Consider the following 21,816-nt stretch of genomic DNA (forward strand, 5'->3'; position numbering starts at 1 on the left):
ATATCGATTTCCTGTAAATTTCTAACTGTAGTGAAGTTTAGTGTTAAAACTTAAAGTAAAAACACATGTTAATTTATACATTTATTAATTGAATTTAAATTAAAACTACTCAAAATAAAATTTTGTATCTGTTATGTAAAATATATGTAACATTAAATAAACTATAAATAAAATAACATAAGCAATAAGTCAATATTTTTAGTGAAAAGGATGAACCTGATGCTTTAATAATAAATTATCAACATTTGGCGTCAATTTTGTAAGGGTTAATCTTAAATCTCCTCGGCTAATGATGTCCAGTCTGTGGACCCCCATTTTCAATTCATGGACCCCCAAATTTTTTTTCGTTGACGTAGTCCCCTTGCAGGTTGTCATAGACCCCTAGGGGTCGATATAGACCACTTTAGCAATCACTGAACTATATTTTTTATTAGTTAAAATTACAAAAAAAAGTATAATTGTAAAGAACGAGACACAGTAGAAACCCCTTATTTTGTCACCAAGTAAGTTTTGTTTTATTTTTGTAAAACACTTTATACATCAAGACGATCAATAAGACCGCCTCTAGTACCATATGATTTTTTTTCCTCTATTTATTTATTTCATGGAATCAGGCGTTATTTGGCGGAAGTCCATCCTAAGTAAAAAAAGGACCAATATTTAGCCACTTCCGCACATGCAGTGGTAATCGTGCAACAAAGTACACCGCCAGCCAGCCCGCTGATAAATGCGCATGCGGCAATGTTAATTACACAACTACCACCGTTAAAACACTCGACACAGACTCCGTGTTTAGCACTGATCGGTGTAACATAACTCCTGAAGATGCCCAGTGGAGGGGTGAAACACGTGTTGAGCATTTATCAGCGGGCTGGCAGGCGGTGCAATTGTTGCACGACTACCACTGCATATGCGGAAGTGGCTAAGTATTGGTTCTTTTCTTACCTCTATGTATTATCTATGGTGTACAAAAAAGTGTTAATAAATAAACATATCATCGCTTTTACAGTAGGATACCAAATGTCCAGAAAGCTGTTATACATTACTATGATATGAAAGAATTCATAGAAGGTAAAACATCTTTGAATGATGTGTTCGTCTCCAAGCTATTCCATTGTTTATTAGATAATTTTAAATTATTTTAAAAAATGGTAGCCGTGAGTTTCTTTCGCTTGTTCTTCTCTGGTCTGACGCATTTCATCCTGACAGGTTGTAAACTGTACTTGATGCCAACAAGAGATGAAATCCGTAGTTAAAAATTTTTATTTTATTTTGAATCGGTAACTATTTATACCAATTTTAATTTGTCAAAGAAATATTGTGAAATTAAAACTATTATAATTGTGATAAATTTTAACTGCATTATTATTAATAAGAAATAAAAACTTTTTTATTTTAAAACATTATATCGGTCGTTGTCGATAGCGAGGTCATAGGACAAAGTTCACTAGTTTGGTCATAACTCATTGGTTTTTCCGAAATTTACTTAAATAAAAATGACCTTTATATGAGAATTATCTCAATATATAAATATTTATCTCAACAGATCAAACATCTGAACTACAGATATATCTATTAAAATAGGTAAAGACTGGGCGACTGGAAAGTAATGTCGCTTTCTTAAGTTAAATTCACACGACAACATTTTTAACAAGTTTTTATTTCTAATCAACAATATATTCGTCTTCGTTATCAACAACCTTTTGCCATCTAGTATACAAATTTTCAATACCGGAGCGGTAAAAACTCAATCGATTTTTCTATTAGATATGCATAAAGAAAAGAAACTAAGTTCACCTAAAAGCAGTCGAGAAATCGTATTTTCTGCTCAAAAGAGCTTTAAATTTGAAAATATTCTCTCCGGCGCGTAACCTCCTTCAAGGCTATATGCTTAAAAATCCTCAAAATTCTAACGCTCGAATATTATTATAAGAACAGCACATTTGGGATATGGGAGTATAACCCAATAAATGGTCCTAATGAATAAATACACAAAAATATACGCAAATTTCTATATACTTCTTTAGGCTCCATAGTATTAATAACTCTTTTGCAGGCTACTTTTACGATCTAAAACTCCTGATGAGCCTCTCTAAAATGTCATGCAAGTAGGACATCTATTGCTAGATATAGGCCTTTCTTGCTGTTGTGAAGTTTCTACCTGCTTCTTCTTCACTGTAACATATTGCGAAGCAGAGTAGAGTAAAAAAATAAAATAGATTAAAAATAATAATAAGATTACGATCAATAAGAGTTCTGTTAAAAGTTCCAAATTTGAATAAATGAATGTTATCTTTACCTTTATCCTGATTCCAATACTTTTCTACTACCTTAATAGGTCAGGTTTTTAGAAAGATATCCTACGCATAGTTTTCTATACGTGGTCCACTGCTATTTCAACTTCTATCTTTGTTAGTCAACGGTTCTCCATATTCCTGAAGGTAGCCATCCATAGTTCGTTTACCAACTGTGTTATAATTTCATATTCCAGAGTTCCTCTCAATGATCTGCTTTGGAAACCGTGTGGAAGTATCTACCATAAATCAAAGTACAATCCGAAACCTTCTTCGTTAATATGTGTAGCTATCCAAAGAGATCCTGGATTAATATATGTATCTAAGTTACTTATAACATATGTTGAAATTTGCGTTTACAGTGGTGAAATATTAGCAGCATACACATTCCATGCTATGCGGAGATACATCTTCACTAAACAATTTTCTATTTCTATTATGAATATAATTCTTCTTGATTCGGAAGTAGAATTATTAATGAACATAATGTTCGTGGATTTTAATATATTAATAAATATTATTACAAGTTTTTCTATAATCAATCATCATCTGTGTGTATTATATGGAGTATGGTAAGTGTGGAACTTGCGATCCTAGATCGCGAGTTGTGCATTATGTACCCTGGATTGCTACTGCTCACCAACAAATTTACAGAGAATGGACAGCAGCGTACTCTTTTTATTATAATATAACAATGCAATCGCCATTTGCCTCCAAAGCAAGGCGATTATGATATATCCCCCGTACATATCCTTGGGGAAAGTCCACGTGTGCTTGGGCACATGCAGTGCGTGTCTATGGGCTAAAACATCGACAGTGGTAATATTCGTGATAAAGACACTGCCGAGCGTCGTGCGGAAGCTATAGCATATAAAGTGTAAAGTACTCCTGTGCATCACCTTCCTTACTTCATCTTCACCATCACAGATTACTACATTATCACAGTTTTGACTCAATTTTTCGATTTTATTCACATTTTAATATTTCTTGTAATTTTTATTTCTAATTTAGTTTTATACAATTAAAGCTATTTTATTTATTAAATCTATAATGCTTTATTCATGACTAGCTTGGGATCTTGCTCGACCCTTTTTGATTCTTTTTTCTTTCTTTTGTTTTGTATATTGTACTCCTTTTTGGATTACTCCAAGAATATATGGCAACATTTCTCATCGTCCGGGAGGAGATGCTGCCTTCTTCGATCCTCTTCCCATTTAGACCTCGGAATCGGAAAGGACGGGCCTCAAGGCTTTGGGAGGTCGTCCACCCGCAAGGTGGAAAAACTTGTTAAGTTTTTCCGAAGACCATGGATTCAGGCCGCTTCCACCTGGTGCTATTGGAATCTGCTATCATATAACGGACGTCGTATGACTGAAATTATGATGATGAAGATGATGACGGTATTGTTCAAAACTATTAATGGTTGAAAGCATCAATGGGACACTGCATCAAAACCAGTGGATACTGATTGGTGTTCCCCAAGGATTTCATTTGGACTCCCTGTTATTTAGTTTTCGGGAATGATTTCGCACTATCCTCGAGCTAAATAATTCAGGAATATTTACATACATTAACTTCTTAGCTCAGAGATGGGAAAATAATAAAAGATAACACTGTGTTATTTCCCAACGTAAATACACAGATATTATTATTGAATATAAAGAAGTCAAAAGGCGCCGGTTTTCCTTGTAGCGCGTGCAGTCCGGGCGTTGGCTTCGGAGCGATACGTCGTGCGTTTGGCGCGCAAAACTTTTGTTTTATCTGTGATATCTGTCAAAAAAAATGAGGTGAGTTTGTCAAATAGTCTCATTTCGTACTTTATTTTTTTTTTAGTATTTTATTACGTAAAATAAATACAAGTTAAAACATATATATTAAATTTATATGTTCAGATAAATCGTTGTTATGATATATATAAATGAAGACTTGTGATATATGTAATTATGTTTTATAAACAAAATCGAAAACTTGTTCATAAAACTTTCATCGGCGCAAAGCAAAATGTGCTATTACGTATTATGTTAAGGTCGTAAATACATTAATTAAGGTAAATATTATCCAAAATGGTTGTTTTGTTTTTGCGGTTGTGGGAGGTAAAGTGGTAAGGAAGAGGAAAATCCATAAACACCTAATAATGTTAACACCGTGCATAACATATGCTTAAAATGGTATTTAATATACTTAGGTTAGTTTGAATTGGTATTTAAATCTTGTCAGTAGATGGCGCGTTAGGAACAATTGTAAATATACTTATAAGATGACGATTTTAGATGATTGTAATATAATAATCATAATATGTTACGTATATATACATTTATTACTTAGTCACATACTAGGTAATGACTAATATATTATATTACAGAATGTTTGATTATAGGTTTAAAAGCATTATAACAGTGAATATATAGCTGCTGTTAATTAATGGATGGTACACTGTATATATGTAAACATATATATATACATACTTATTTTTATATATATATATACATATATATCTATATATATATACGAGTATATATATATATATATATATAGTTTAGATACATTAGATGCATAAAGTTTATTACTTTTTTGTATGATTGACTGAAAAACAATTTTTACATCCAAGTAGTCTAATCTATAGGACGCCATTTTGTATGTATTTATCTATATATTTAAAGACAGAGCTCTTTTTATCTCAGTAAACGTCACGAATTGTGAAAACTATAGTTATGAGCATGTAAAACGATTCTCTGAAAGAAACCCTTCTTCGAGATCAACGGGCATCCCAAAGACGTACTCCTCACGCCCATCACAAAGCTCCCACAGAACACGCATCACACCACACCCGCTGCAGATACTCAACACTGCACCACTCCCACAACATCAACAACCCCTGCAACTGTAACACCACACCGCAAGATTCGTTTTTGGGGACGGCCTCTTGTCCCCTAAATTGCGAACAGAATGGGCAATCCGTGGGAGGATCCTGATCTCACCCCAGATTGCAGAGTAGTTCACGCTACCACCACAAGCTGCATACTCAACACTACACTACACATCAACACGGATAGATCTGCTACCTTCGTACGTATGTCATCATGCAACTAGAGTATGATTGTCCAGTAATATATTCTTGAAAAAATTCACGTAACCTTCACCGCACGGTGAACTCAGTTCAGGTGAAGTAAAAGCATCCGAGCTAATGGCAACAACTTCTAAAGAAATAGTACAGTCTGAATAAAACAAATATTTAAAGAGATATTTATCTGTAGGAGTGGTCGTAGTACGGTAGCTTCTTGTGCTTCGGTAGTTCGTCGGTTGTATCTTGTTCGTCGATCGCTTCTTGTTCGTCGGTTGCTTCTTGATCTTCAGTTGCTTCTTCCTGCGTTGACCGCACCTCCGCTAGCCCTTATAATGAGCGCGGAGACTCTCAACAGCGCGATGCAGATTTTCGTTACGTCTACTGTGGCGCCATCTGTCATGTATCTGTTTCACTGCCGCCGCCGCCATGCGATTGACGGTCACGTGGGTAAGAGGTTGGTGTTTGAGTGGCGCGCGATATGCACGCCACATATCATTTTGAATACACTTTGTAAAGCACAATTGTAACATTTATATAAATTACGTTTTATTACATATATATACATATACTACTACAAAACTGAATACTTTGTTTTCACCGCCAATTTTACAATATTTTCGTATACTTATCCCTGGCTTGTTTGTCTTGTTTGTAATCCTTTTAATTTGTACGTCAATGTTACCAGCATTATAATAAAATTTATGTCCAAACAGGCAAAGGAAGTTATTTGTAGTGACTCTGGTATCACTGGTGGGATTGGTTGCATGCGCGAACGACATCGACGCGGACACCGTGAGCTGGTTGCAAAAGAACTTTCCAGGCATAAACAACGTTCCCAGCAGCAGTTCCGCACCCACCACAACAACGGTTACCGACAGTTCAGGTAAATGTGCATCTGAAATCTCCCTCAAAGGTAGCCAAGAATATTTAACCCTTAACTTGGTAAGGTACATTAGACTGTACATACATTTCAAAAAAAATTTACTGGTTAAATAATAATATTTTTTTGTTTTGTTTTTATTAAAAATATTACTAAATAATTTAGAATTAGTAGAAAAATATTTTCGTTGTTGCAACACTGAACAACACATGTCAAATTCAAAATGGCTTCGAAACAACAAAGTGTTGGCGGGACCCGGGTAAGTTTTTGCGTTATAAATTACTTTTTAGCTCAAAAACTAATAAAAAATGGTGTGTTATTTGATCTAAAAACTATGTATTACTCAAAAAGTGGTTTTATGCGTTACTGTCTCAATTTTTATGGCCGATTTTGGTTGAAACAAATGTATGTACACTGCACTGCACGTTGCCAATAACGCACTAAAATACTAAAAATGAACTATGGTAACCACGCTGTACATTGCTAAGTTTACACAGTTTTTGTTTTTCAACGAATCGGCAGTTTTTGTTTATTTATTTTTTTACCTTCTCATAAAAACTGTCTGCTTTGAACTTTTTTCTTTCTTTTTCCGCCTGCAGAACTTACAACTAACTCGCGCCCATAAGATCTTGGCTTTGGTACCCGCTCAAAACGCATGCTCTGACGATAGTTCCACATCTGATGAGGAAGCAAATGCTTATATACCGCCTTCACCAGATACCTCTGATCCACCTTCAATAGCATCATCACTAGAAGCCCTTAATTTGCTTGATACTTCAACTGACTCCAACAACGAACAGCATGATATACCCATTACTTTACCACTCACACCAACATTTGATGAAGTTTTTCCATCGCCGAATACAAGTAACTACAATGTTATACCCACATTGAACTCCATCCAATCTTTGCCATCTCCTTCTGTTGAACTATCATCTCCCCAGCCTAGCACCAGCGGACAGCAGTTACTACTTACCAGGTCCAAGCGTAAAAAGACAACAAAGACTGTAGTGACCAAAAAAGTAAAGGTTCAGAAATTCGCCCTAAATTATCAATGGTCAAAAGCAGTACTTCGTCACAATGTATCTCTTGAAGAAAACTTATACAATCTCCATCAAACACAAATAGAGACAGTACTGGATTATTTTTATTTCTTTTTTTCTCCTGACTTAATTACTGACATTGTTTATAATACAAATTTATATGCAGTTGAACAACTAGGTCGATCTATTCAGCTGACAGAAGATGAGATTAAAAGCTTCCTGGCCATTCAAATCATGATGGGTATAGTACAGATGCCAGCTTATACTGACTATTGGGCAAGAAAAACAAGATACCCTCTCATTGCTGATCTTATGCCTCTCAAAAAGTATCAACAAATACGTCGATATATTCATTTTGTTGATAATACTTTGGAAGATTCAGACCGTTATTTCAAGATTCGCCCCCTAATGGAGAAAATACGCAAAAATTTTCTGAAAATTGAAGAAGAAGGAAAATATTCCATTGACGAGATGATGATACCTTATAAAGGTCGTAAAGCAGGTAAACGAAAGCAGTACGTAAAAATGAAACCTAAGAAATGGGGGTTTAAGAATTTTGTCCGTGCGGGTGTTTCGGGTATCATCTACGATTTTATTCTGTATGGTGGCGACGATACCTTTCGTGGACTGACTTTTTCAGAGAAAGAAGCTACAATTGGTTTAGGAGGTATGGTAGTGCTTGCATTGTGTCAAACTATAAAGAAAAAGCCGGCCATTGTGTATGCTGATAACTTTTTTATGTCGCCTGAACTAACATATATTCTGCGGGAAGAATACGGGATCCTTAGTCTAGGAACAATAAGGACTAATCGTCTCAGAGGCTGTCAAGAGTTATTGCCAACTGACAAACAATTAAAAAAGAAGAAACGCGGTTCTAGCGCCCAGGTGGTTTGCAATAAGAATAAGTTGGCAGTCGTAAAGTGGAACGACAATAAAGTGGTTACACTTATTAGCACCTACATAGACTCGTACCCCTTAGAAACAATCAAACGATACGATAAGGATGAGAAAAAGAAAGTAGATGTAGAATGTCCTCAAGTGGTCAAACATTACAACAAACATATGGGAGGGGTCGATTTAGCAGATATGTTGATATCGTTATATAGAACTCCCTTCAAAAGTCACCGTTGGTACTTGGGAATATTTTCACAACTTGTTGATATGTGTATAAATAACGCTTGGCTCCTACATAGAAGAGATGGGAAGAAGACTTCATTGAAAGATTTCAGATTTGAATTGTTTGATGGGTTGTCTAATAGAATAGGAACAAACCAAAACGTTACAGACGATATAGGCGAGAATCTGAAAATCCATAAACCAGTCTCAGTCCGACCAACTGATAGCGTCAGATTTGATAACACAGGTCATCTTCCAGAAGCAGGTAATGAAACAATGCGTTGCAAATATTGTAAGAGTGGAAGAACATCTGTCTACTGTATAAAATGTAACGTACATTTGTGTTTTGTTGTGGGAAAAATAAAACGTAATTGCTTTCGTAATTTTCACCTAAAATAATAAAGAATAATTTAAATATTTCCTCCTTTTTTTGAAATAAATTTATAATAACCTGAATAATGTAATTCATTATGTCCTTGGTAGTGTACACCAAAATGTACAAACAATTTATTTATAATATTTCTGTAAAATTGGCAGTGTACTTTGTGATGTACTTAAGTTTTCTCGAAACCTAGGATACCTAGATTTTTATTTTTATTTTTCTCAAGTTGTCCATTCATAAATTAAACAAAATTTATCAATAATTTCCTTTTTTTTCATATTTTTAGTTCTTGTCAAGTAAAGGGTTAATGGAATCAGGCGTTACTTCGCGGAAGTCCATCCTAAGTAAGAAAAGGACCAATATTTAGCCACTTCCGCACATGCAGTGGTAGTCGTGCAATGAAATGCACCGCCCGCCAGCCAGAGTGTGCCACTCTGTGTTTGGCACTAATCGGTGTAACATAACTCCTGAAGATGCCCCGTGGAGCGGTGAAACACGTGTTGAGTGATTTGGTGGTGGCGGTTGTGTGATTCGCATTGTTTGCCGCATACGCATTTATCAGCGGGCTGGCGGAAGTGGCTAAATATTGGTCCTCTTCTTAGGTAGCCAAGAAGACAAGACGGGTCGCGCTGCACACATCTAGCGACTTCCTTTAACGTACCATAACAACGTTGTTGATCCATCTAGTGAAGAGTTCCCCAAACTTTTTTGTATCGTAGACCCCTCGCCATGTTTTTCCGTGTTGGGTAGACCCCCTACTTACCTGATATTGATTTCCTGTAAATATCTAACTGTAGTGAAGTTTAGTGTTAAAAACTTAAAGTAAAAACACATGTTAATTTATACATTTATTAATTGAATTTAAATTAAAACTGCTCAAAATAAAATTTTGTATCTGTTAGCTGTAAAATATACGTAATATTAAACATAAAATAAACTATAAATAAAATAACATAAGCAATAAGCCAATATTTTTAATGAGAAGGATGAACCTTATGCTTTAATAATCAATTATCAACATTTGGCGTCAATTTTGTAAGGGTTAATCTTAAATCTCCTCGGCTAATTATGTCCAGTCTGTGGACCCTCCTTTTTATTTCATGGACCCCCAAATTTTTTTTCGCCGGCGTAGACCCCTTGCAGGTTGTCATAGACTCCTAGGGGTCGATATAGAACACTTTGGGAATCACTGCTGCATCCACTAGATCCACTGATCTAGTGAATGCAGCATCTATCGTATCCCGGCTGCCATTATGGAACGTTTTTACTTCAACTACCATCGGTTGCATTAGCTATGAGCCCCGCCTACTGCAACTTCAGATGACCAATTCAGAGCTTCATGATTCTTCTGTAGATTCTTTGGTGAAGTTGATTCTGTTACCCCGGGGGCTTTTACAGCTTCATCGGAGCCGAATTCACGGAGCGGAATGGTTCCTGAACATACGTAGTAAAGCGCTCTACCCTTGTAGAGCTGTTTAGTGTTGATGTTGTGTGTATGCGGCTTGGAACCCCAACGGTGACCATCTTAGCGCTTACGGATAATTAAGTGAGAAATATATCAATAGATGGCGCTATATTCAATTATGAACGTCAATAATATAATACAACATATTAAAACAATATTTTTAAATAAAATTATAGATTACAATTGACTGGTTTGTATAGTAAACACTTTATTATTACAGTCAACGTACAGAGCTGTACAACCGACAAAAACGAGCAAGGTGTCTGCGTGAAGTACTACCTCTGTGATGTGGAGACCAAATCAATCATTGACGACGGCTTCTCTATCATCGACTTCAGGTATATAATAATGGGATTTATAATCAGACTAGCTGACCCGGCCACGCGCTGCTGTGAAAATTTAAAAAGTGGAAATAATTGAATTATACGGTATTTCGTTCACTACAAAATAAATTTAATTAATTTTATAGCGTCAACAACACGTGGTAATTATGCTGTTAAAATGTTACTTACTCAACCCAGTCGAAAGGTATCTACATCTGTTAGAATCATTTGGAGTTAACAGATAATTGTGACTGTCAAATAATAACAGACAATAATTAGCAATAAATTAAAATTGCGACTATAATTTGAGATTTAAACTATCCTATCTCTCAAGTTAGATCGAACTGCACATGGTGTGCGAATTTTATTATAATCGGTTAAGTGGTTTAGAAGTCAATTGAGTATAAACATTGTGACACGAGATTTATATATATTAAGATAAGATTTTAATACTATGTTTTTGTCTCATACCCTTATTATTGTCAAAAGAATAACAACCGCTATAATTTACCAACCCTATAGATAATACGTTTATTATTCACACTATTAAATTAAGACATAAAAGTTTTAAATACATTAATGTATTGCTCATTCTGTCTATTAATGTAAATACACCTATTACCCGATTTACACGGTAGATACGTTCCTAAGAAAAACGTGTAAATCAAAAAATTTTAAATTTTCAAGTCAAAACCGTGTAAATCGAAAAACTTGCAGAAAATGCGTAATTTTGCTATTTAACGTTGTGATTTTTTCCAATATATTTTGGTGTACACAAAATAAAAAATAAAATGAATTGACAAGTTAAAATATTTAATATATTACGGAAACACTGTTTTTTATTTAATTACAATATACATTAAACAGAAGAACAAACCATAAATTACTCTCATTCTTTTTTTCGGAATCGAAGGTTCGAATTCAGTTTCATCTCTCGAAGTTATTTGTGCCGATTAGATGTTTGAAGCAGAAATATTTACATTTTGAGAGATGGTAATAAAATCGGTTATTAAAACCAAAAAAAAAAAACTTATTTGGGAAAACGTGTAAAACAAGTACCGTGTAAATCGAGGGATAGGTGTATATTTGAAAATCAATGGTTGCAGAAAAAAATAACGTAATGCTAATATAGTTAGTTTTCTTACTTCGAATCACTACGCAGGTTCATTAATATATATTATCTGTATTTGCAAATTGTACACTGCCTGAAATTATTATCATATGTATATTTGTCGCATTATTGTATTGAGCAATGGTAATCCTGTGGTTGAGGACTGAAATCGCGGGTTATATTCCCGGAATAATCTTATACATACATGTGTATTAATAATATAGGATCCTCTGTGCACTGTAATATCACACTGCGATCATCAACCCGCCTCAGATATCTTTAGAGAAGGCATGTGCAGTGGGTGTCTATAGCAGATAAAATGATATCAAATATAATTTTAAAGTGAACACTGTACATGTTGATTGTAAACATTATATATTTGCGTTTAAAATAAAAACATTACATCTATATAAATGTAGTATAAAATACTTTACAATGGATTTCTTTAATCGTGTAGTTTATCCTAAATTTTATATACAGTAATACCCCGCTTTACGCGAGGGTTACGTTCCAAAAAAAATCGCGTTAACTGAAATTCGCGTATAACGAGGTTTATGATTAAACATAGTCAAAAATTATAACAAAAAATACAAATCATTTTAATCAATCACTTTAATTCTAGGAACACTTTATGCAAGACATACTCTTTGTTTTTTACGGAAAAATACATTTATTGTCTTTTGGGTAACGTTTTGTTTACGTTCTTGTAAAATACGTTCATAACACCCAACACTGTTTTTAATTGTTTGACAGATGGTCAAGACACCATAGAGAAGTTGATGACTACATTATATTTATACGCACTCTTTCGCGTAAATTTGCAATTCGCGTTATAGTGAAACCGCGTATAACGGGGTCGTGTAAAGCGGGGTATTACTGTATTTTTAAAAATATTTAATTTTCTGGTATAACAATTTCAGAAGTGGAGATGTTTGTCCTAACTTCCTCGACGTCTGTTGCCTGCAAAGTCAAGTGGTTGAAAAAAAAACTATCACAACAACGTCGCCACCTACAAGCACAGTAACACTAAGTCCTGTATTCACAATCACGTCGCCACCCTACACCTCGGACACGCGAAGACCGTTCGGGAAATGCGGTTACAGCAACCCCGGTGCCAGTGTTTTCGTCACCAAAGACAATGACCCAGTCGATGACAGGTTGTACGCTGACTATGGGGAATTCCCCTGGATGGTCGCCATCCTCAAGTAAGTCTGATTTAAAAAAAAACACAACTTAAATCTTAACCTCATTTTTATAGTTAAACTTTCACATAGAACAGTAATTATATTGGTTATGGGTGCAAAAGATACAAACGGGTAAAGGTAATGTCAAATGTATGGAGAAATTTATTCAAAAATCAATGTTTTAACAAATATTAAATAATTTAATGATAATATAGTAAAAGAAGTATTTCCAAAATGAGGAATAATAAATATTGTAATTAAATATGGTTTACCACCTGACATTTTTTTATTGACATTTGGTTTCATCTGGAAAAATACCAAATTTTACGAGATTAAAGATAATAAGCGGCCAGTCGGTGCAGGGTCGGCAGTTTTTGAACGCTTACGCTATATTGAAGCGATTTTTAGACATTTTGTTTCATCTGGAAAAATACCTAATTTTACGAGATTAAAGTTTACATCGAATATATGTTTTACCTTTTATATTCATGTAATTGTGTCATATATGTATAAAATATAAGCGAAGTACATTCTGCTAGCACTATAGAGAAACATCTTTAACACCTTTGTCCAAACTTAACATCTAAGTATACCATTACCCTACCCTACTGTCTCACGTCGATTGTAAATCAACCACTGCTTATTCTTGACTAAAACAATCGCTATACAATTCCATTTCTGGATTTTCAGACGTGGCCAGGATCCAAATGAATGGCATAAAGAGAACTACATCGGAGGAGGGGCCCTCATACACCCCTCGGTGGTATTGACTGTTGCACACAAGTTGACTTCGAGAAAACCGGCAGATGTAAGTGGAACTCTCTTTATATCTCTTTCTAATATACATTTTTATCAATTAAATACCCCTATGTCTGAAGACAAAGATGTTTGTTCACATTTGGGACATGCTCGCTTATATTGGGCCTTATAAGAAAGTTCAACAAAGTTAGAAACAAATGGAGAGTGTCATACTCGAGGTTTGTAAAAGAACCAAGATCACCGATGCAGCTTGAAGAATTGCTCATATGAAGTAGCAGCGGGCGGCCATTTCGGTCGGTGCAATCGACTGTCGTTACGGCCAGAAGGTGCTCGTGTCGCAACTACTAGCCAGTAGACGCGGCGTGGGTCGACCCTCCACTTGGTTGACATAATCGAGGTCACGACAAGTTGTTGCAAGCGCCACAACAAGCCATTGTGGTAATATTTGCGGGAAGCTTATACCTTGCATTCTAAAGCTGACTTGGCAACGAATCAACATTGGTTAGGTTGGCAACTAAGTGATTGCCGATTTGTTTAATGAAATTGGATTTAGAATTTTTTTTCACTTAGAATTTACTTGACTGAAAATTTTAGATTTTAATAAATTCTACAATAATTTAAAGGTTTTTTAAATGATAATACATAATTTTTTTTTAAAGAATATTTGATTATATAAACACTTGATTGTGTTTGGTTCACTGTTCAAATCAGAATGCGTTAGTATAACTCGCAGCTTTCTTTAAGTTGAAAAATGCTCTTATAGGATGCAAATTGATTCCAGTCAATCGAGTAAAATCGAGTAAATCAAGTGAATTAAAATATATGAGTTAACTAATATATATTTTTAAAATGACCATACAACATGTATAAAATGTCTAAGATGTCCCACAAATCAACATCAAACCAAAATTGATGTGTAAAATTTATTTATTTCCTAACTTATTCATATATAAATTTTCTTAATCTCATGTTACCGTTAGTTAATCTTTCGACAAACAGTTGTTTCAGCCCATAGATGCCCACTGCAAAACCACCCACAAAGATATCTATTGGGGAACATACAATAATCGCCACGCTTGGCAGGCTAACGATTGCAGTGTGGTATTATGGTACGCAGAGGACGCTGCTGCCCAATCTCTGGAAACTTATATTATATATATTATATTCAAACGGTTTTATTTAGTTCGACCCGTACGGAATTTATTTGTTTATCTATTTGGGTCAAAATTAGAAATTGAAATTTAAACACCTCCCCGTTGTCAGATTGATCTGAAATTTGGTACACACATTTAATTTAGATGACAATACAATATAATAAAATCAATAACATTATAAATCTAAGATGGCCGCCGATACTAAATGGCGGATTACATATTTTTCCTTAACCCCCTCAATATGGGTATCAAATGAAAGGGCTACACTAGTAAAACACGATGATTATGTCAAAATTTTAGATTCAAAATGGACGCCGTTCCAATATGGCGGACTAGGTACATATTTTTCCACAACCACCACAATATGGGTATCAAAAAACAGTTTAACTTAAAAGTTTTCTAAATGTATTTATTTTACTATAAGGCTGCCCTAAAAGAAAGTGTATATTAGTTTAATTTACTGTGTTATTTGAACTATTTTGATAGGCACTAAATGTCTTTATCTGAAAGCCTAGTTATTGGGGAGGTTGCATGTGGATTGCGCGTCGTTAATAATTTTTACTTCAGGCATAAGCATAAAATATCTATGGAGGGATATAACATGATCGCCACGCTTGGCAGGCAGGTTGGCGATCGTAGTGTTGTATTATGGTACGGAAAGGACGCAGCTGTCTATCCTCAGAAAAAATGTTTGTGGGCTGTGGTAATTCTATATAATTAATGCACAAAGCGTGAGTTATATACGATTTGTATCCCAGGAGATGAACACGCGACCTGCGATCGCAATTCTCAGTACTCAACCGCTAAGGCACCACTGCGCGACATACTACCGGACAGATGATAGAAAATTATACTGCAGCGGAATGATTTCTTTTTATTAGACTATGTTATGAGAAAGCCATTTAAAATATTTATTGTAGTAATGTCGGTGATGTTTAGTGTTTCCAAAATGCCGGTAATGTTTTTTTTTATTTAGACACGTCCTTAGGCTGTTCCCTTCTTTTGCCATGTTCAACTAGTGACATTTCAAAAAAAAAGCCACACACTAAAATTAATAGTAAATCCAAACTCATTTTTTTATAATTATTGGATATAGCTTTGATTTTCGTTGTCGTTGATTAATGGGACATTCTGAAGATGATGATCAGATGTGTTTTCTTTGACATAGCTGAAGATACGCGCGGGAGAGTGGGAGACGACAACATCCGACGAAGAGTACGGGCATCAAGAGAGGGACGTCGCCAAGATCGTGGTCCACGACGACTACTTCAGACGTGAGCGCCTGTTTATACCATTTAAAGACTTACATAGAATAATGTTGAAGAATAAAATGATGTCATTTAAATAGTTCGACAATTTTCTTAAGGCCATCAAGCGCTGGATGCAGTGCTTCTTACTGGTTGTAATTCTATGGAGGCGTATGTCCAGATATGAACATTCTGTGACTGTTGGCAGTTTATGATGGTGATGATACTAATATTATTAAATAGACTCACATAATGCACTGGGAAGTCACAGCAACAATGCTTGCTGGCATACACCGAGATCATAGATATAAGTAAGAAAAGGACCAATATTTAGCCATCGCATATGCAGTGGTAGTCGTGCAACAAAGTGCACCGCCCGCCCGAATCACACAACCGCCACCGCCAAATTACTCAACACGTGTTTCATCCCTTTCACCACTTTGATCTATGTTACGCCGATTAGTGCCAAACACAGATTCCATTAAATATTAAATATCACAGATATACAATACAGCTAAATTATATAATTCAACGAAATTAATATCTCAAGCGTATACATACTGCAGAGCCTAGATCTCTAGCAAAGATGGCCACAATACTCTTATGTCTAAGTCTTGCGATACCCTCATCCCGACTTTCCCTGACCTTGGCTTTGTCATCGCTCTACCCGCGTCTACTAGCCAATGGTCGCGACTCGAGAACCTTTGGACCTCAACGGCCGTCAGGAAATCTTTGAGCTACGCCGGTGACTGATTCTTCTTGGTTCTTCAAGTTTTTGTTCAATTTATGATAAGAAAATAAAAAGTTTGCTGGTTTAATCACCTGTTTGTATCGCAGCATCTCTGTACAACGACGCGGGGCTGCTATTTCTACAAGAGCCGGTTACACTGACGAACGCCCCGCACATCGGAATAGGCTGTCTCGCTCGAACGATGCCCAGGCCTGACACCGACTGCTTCAGTATGGGATGGGGTGCGGAGAATTTCAAGAATAAAAAAATCTTTGCGAATGTACTGAAGAAGGTATGAATTTATTACATCTATTTTTGCAATTATCATCACCATATCAGCTGATGGACACTCATTGCACGGCACAGGTCCTGCGCTGCCTGCAATTAGCGACGTCTCGCAACCTTCATTAGTTATCTAATGGATTCAGTCGTTACTTTGCGGAAGTCCATCCGAAGTAAGAAAAGGACTAATATATAGCTACTTCCGCTATGTAGCAGTAGTCGTGCAATAAAGTGCACCGCCCGCCAGCCCAAACGCCAAAATAAACGCCGTAACGCACAACGCCAAAAATGACTCGGTGTTTGGCACTAATTGGTGTAACATTACTCCTGAAGATGCCCCGTGGAGGGGTGAAGCACGTGTTGAATGATTTAACGGTGGCAGTTGTGTAATTCGCATTGTTTGCCGCACGCGCATTTATCAGCGGGCTGGCGGGCCGTGCACTTTATTGCACGACTACTGCTAGATAGCGGAAGTAGCTAAATATTAGTCCTTTTCTTACTTGATTACTCAGTTAACCCATCTTACATATGGATGTTTTAGTTCCTTATGCCATGTCTCAAAGGCCCACGGACCTTCGCAGTTATAAATTCTCGATACAGGAGTCCTTCCAGTATCGAATAGTCTCTTAAGATGCTAGGGGACCTATAATCCTCCACGATCTTTCAAGATACAAAACGACACGCAGTAAGTAAAAGGCTTTACATAATCCGCCACTCTTACAGTTCCTTATGGTCCTCTATTATCCAGAGGTCTTCAAGTCAGCAGTTGCTTAATAAATATGGGGCTGCACGTTCTTCCCATATATAGGATAAATCCGACGTGCCAAATCAATTGCCGTGCTGTACCCTGCATTTATTTAAAAACCTCCCATGCGAATGAAATCACGGTTGGGTACAGATGAAGTGTATAAAAATGTCAGCATAATGATCATGCGTTCCTCGTGATGTAATTCACAGGTGAAGCTGCAGTTGGTCAGCAGTGATAAATGCGAGGGCATGCTGCAGAAGACGCGCCTTGGCCGCATATTCCGGTTGCACTCGTCTCTTACATGCGCTGGAGGGAAAGCAGGCATCGACACCTGCAAGGGCGATGGGGGTTCCCCTCTCGTCTGTCCAACTGACGTAAGTCTTGTGTATTCATAACAAACATCAACATCTATGCAATAGCGTTCAACAACAAAAAGGAACAACGGAGAAAGTAACAAATATTTCTATAATGCAAAGTATTTCAAGTTCATTTCATCATCATTATCTTTCAGCCATATGACGTTGATTGTTGATGATAGCTCCCATTCAGATCTCGCACTGCTCGTATTCAGCGACTTTTTGCGACCTGGACAATGTCATCGGTACTCCTAGTCAAGTATTTTAGACCACAATAATTACGCTATATGCACAATTTAGCAAAAACTGACGGATCGCCTGTATCGTATCAGCCGAAGATTGTCCACTGGTGGACATACTCCCCTCATAGATTTTCTATAAGATCCTTAAGAATTGCCTTTATAGAGTGTATACCTTTGCAAGGACAGGCCTCTTACGTGGTGGGTTTAGTTTATACTAACTAGGCTCTTCTCTTTTATCATACTTTTCTAGACGTAAACAATCAAAAGTAGATAGTAATGTAATATGCGTATAATTTGATGTATAAACACGCCAGTTCAGCTAGGCATTCTGATCTTAAATATTTAATGGAATCAGGCATTATCTTGCGGAAGTCCATCCTAAGTAAGAAAAGGACGCATTTATCAGCGGGCTGGCGGGCGGAGCACTTTGTTGCACGACTACCACTGCGTGTGCGGAAGTGGCTGAATATTGGTCCTTTTATTACTTTTCTTTTTCCCATTATCATGAAATAACTTAAATAAGAAAGTAATGACTGATTTTAAAAAAGGAACGCTCACTTGAGATCTTAACATAAGGCATTTGTCACATACAAATGATTTAAAAAAAAATTAAATTCTAGTAATAACAAGCAAACCATATTTAATTGTAATGGTGTCTAAATAAACGATATATATTTTTTTAATATTATTTATTGTACTCTCTAGGACACATTAAAATAGTTTCATAATAATAAACAAAAGAGTACAATGGGCGGTCTTATCACACGAGGAAATCTCTTACAGACAACCATAGTGTGGAAACAGTAGAAGCCCAAATAATGGAAAGTTAATATATACATAAACCTACATATATAGAAACATACATATTAACAATATCTACTTATCAAAAGAAATTCCGTGACAAAGTATCTTTGTAGGGGAATATACTATATTCGGCACGCTTGGCAGGCAGGTTGTCGATCGGTAGTATGATATTATGGTACACACAGGACGCTGCTGCCCATCGTCTGAAGACTTGTATGTGAGCACTGGTAATCATGCATAATTAATGCACAAAGTGTATATTATAAAAATATATATTCAGGTAATCGAACCTGGGACCTACAATCAAGTCACAGTTCTCTACCGCTGCACTACTACTCCTGCTGACAATGTATATTTCCACTGTAAATTTGCTTCGCCCGGATTACAATCAGACAGACAATGTTTAAATAATTTCGTAAAGTCTGATACTGATTGGAATAAGTTCTAGATCCATTATGACCTCATCTGTTTGGTTTTATGAAATAGATAATTTGAATTTGAATTTTTGAAACTTTTATGCCTCTTGGAGAGGTCTCCAGTATAGGTATACTTCTCTAGCGATTTCCACTGTGATCTTTTTCTTTGCTCCAATTGACCAGATATTATCAACTTCTTCAGATGCCTCTCTATTTATATGTTCGTCTCTAGGATACCAATCAGTCATAACCTTAATCCATTTTCTCTAGGCATCAGGCATCATGTGACCTGATCGCTTCCATTTTTGTGGTCTTGGATATTTATGTATTCATATAATTATTCATATAAGATTATTTACAGTGACAAGTTGTATACTACGTGAGAAAGTTTCACAAAAGCCTTATTTGACAGAAACTAAAATCAGATTGAATTCCCCTGGAGTGAATAATTGTGAACTTATGTATTTAAGTAAAATAAGATCTGTGAACGTTGAATCAAGTTATAAATGACACGTGAGAGGAGAATTCTGATAAGATTTCTTTGTAATTACAGCCAGGAAAAACAAGGTTCGTTATTGTCGGACTAGTTGCGTATGGGATCCAGTGTGGGAGTGAGAACGTGCCGGGTGTCTATGTCAACGTTCCTGCGGTGTACGACTGGGTGACGTCACAGATGGACCTCGAGGGCTACGGATCTAGCTCTTACTTCTACTGATATGTGTCGATATGAGAAATTGTACCATATTATTATAAGTGTATTTACAATGTCATCACCAAAGTACATTTGTTACAATGAGATTAATACAGAACTACAATAAAGTCTGAAAATACATTTTGTGTATCATTTATTTATTACTGTATTACGAACCGATATAGGGGACCTCTCTTATAATCCCTATCTTGGATTCACAGGGGCAGTTTTGCACAACACAAGTACTTGTTGCCACAACTGCCACCGTTAAATTACTCAACACGTGTTTCACCATTCCACGGGGCATCTTCAGGAGTTATGTTACACCGATTAGTGCCTCTGTATTTGGCATTGTTTGCCGCATACGCATTTATCAGCGGGCTGGCGGGCGGTGCACTTTGTTGCACGATTACCACTGCATGTGCGGAAATGGCTAAATATTGGTCCTTTTCTTACTTCACATTGTCTTCCATTCCTATGCATTTCTTTACCTTTCTTACCTGGATATTACAATTTTGATTATTTTACTTATTTACATTATTTCTTATTTTTATTGTTTTAACTTAAGTCTATATTACAGTATTTCCATTTAATTCCTTTGACACATTTTGTTAACTATTTTTATATTTAAAATAACTGCGTTCTATTATCTTTTATTACTTTATTTACTGCCTTCTGGCAGTAATCCAAGAAGGTCTGGCGGCTTTCTTCTTCACTTATCAATGAGGTGATGTTGCCTTCTATTCTTTCCTGCAACCGTAATTGACATTCAGCCAAATACTGGACAGCCGGTCAGAATAAGGATCAGCTGCGCCACGATCTGGTCCACCGCAGGGTCACAGGAGCATGAACGACTCTCCTTGATACCATATTGTTGCCATGTTTAAAAATTTTGACCTACTTGAATAAAAAACAAATTTTATCAATGAATAATATAATTACTATGTACAACTAAAGAAAAACGCCACCAAGCAGATTCTTGAAAAATCTAGGAGTGCGCACCTGGGAAGCAAGACTAGATTTCCTATCAGCGTCAAGTTAGTGATGTCAGAGTTCTGAACAATGTCTGTCTACCGTGTCAAAGTTCCCACTTGTGGTTCATAGAGCATTATCAGAGTTCAAACCAGTCGCAGTTTACTGATAAATGTACAGTTTCTAGCGGTGCTAATTTACTGTGCAATGTGCCAGTAATGATTTATTCCCTTTACAGAGAACTATCGAAATTTGAAAGGTACACAAGGGCGTAGGTAGTATTTATTCAAAACGTTGAAACATATTGTTAGCCGTGCAAGGCTGTTACAACTTCATCGAAATCATGGCACAAACATATTCCGTACCCTTAAATTTCTACTTAAAGTTATTTAAAAATTATTTGCGCATTCTAGCGCGTCGGTGTCCTAAGAAATACTCGGTGCATTGCCGTTGTTCCCGCCCCTGCTCGCCGTTACTTCTCTTGCTGTTCTTCTTTCTCCTGGTGGCTTCTTTCCGGTGGTCTCTCTTGCTAGGGCGTGTCAACTCACTTTGT

The 21,816-nt window shown here is 36.2% G+C and overlaps 2 protein-coding genes across 2 annotated transcripts; both read left to right on the top strand.

The window, feature by feature from the left end:
• Positions 1–6,331: 6,331 nt before the first annotated feature.
• Positions 6,332–8,801, top strand: LOC137926247 (piggyBac transposable element-derived protein 2-like). Its single transcript, XM_068769832.1, has 2 exons — positions 6,332–6,497; positions 6,838–8,801. Exons 1-2 carry the CDS (start codon positions 6,462–6,464, stop codon positions 8,794–8,796), a joined length of 1,995 nt encoding a protein of 664 aa, XP_068625933.1. The 5' UTR covers positions 6,332–6,461; the 3' UTR covers positions 8,797–8,801.
• A 1,298-nt stretch (positions 8,802–10,099) lies between these two features.
• Positions 10,100–20,432, top strand: LOC137926446 (phenoloxidase-activating factor 2-like). Its single transcript, XM_068770045.1, has 8 exons — positions 10,100–10,244; positions 10,465–10,582; positions 12,599–12,883; positions 13,553–13,670; positions 15,944–16,049; positions 16,860–17,044; positions 17,992–18,156; positions 20,154–20,432. Exons 1-8 carry the CDS (start codon positions 10,100–10,102, stop codon positions 20,313–20,315), a joined length of 1,284 nt encoding a protein of 427 aa, XP_068626146.1. The 3' UTR covers positions 20,316–20,432.
• The last annotated feature ends 1,384 nt before the right edge of the window (positions 20,433–21,816 follow it).

The sequence above is a fragment of the Battus philenor genome, unplaced genomic scaffold, assembly GCF_028537555.1.
Source record: "Battus philenor isolate CCGP_79_NKW_IND1 unplaced genomic scaffold, ilBatPhil1.0.hap1 SCAF_29, whole genome shotgun sequence".
NCBI classification, from domain to species: Eukaryota; Metazoa; Arthropoda; class Insecta; order Lepidoptera; family Papilionidae; genus Battus; species Battus philenor.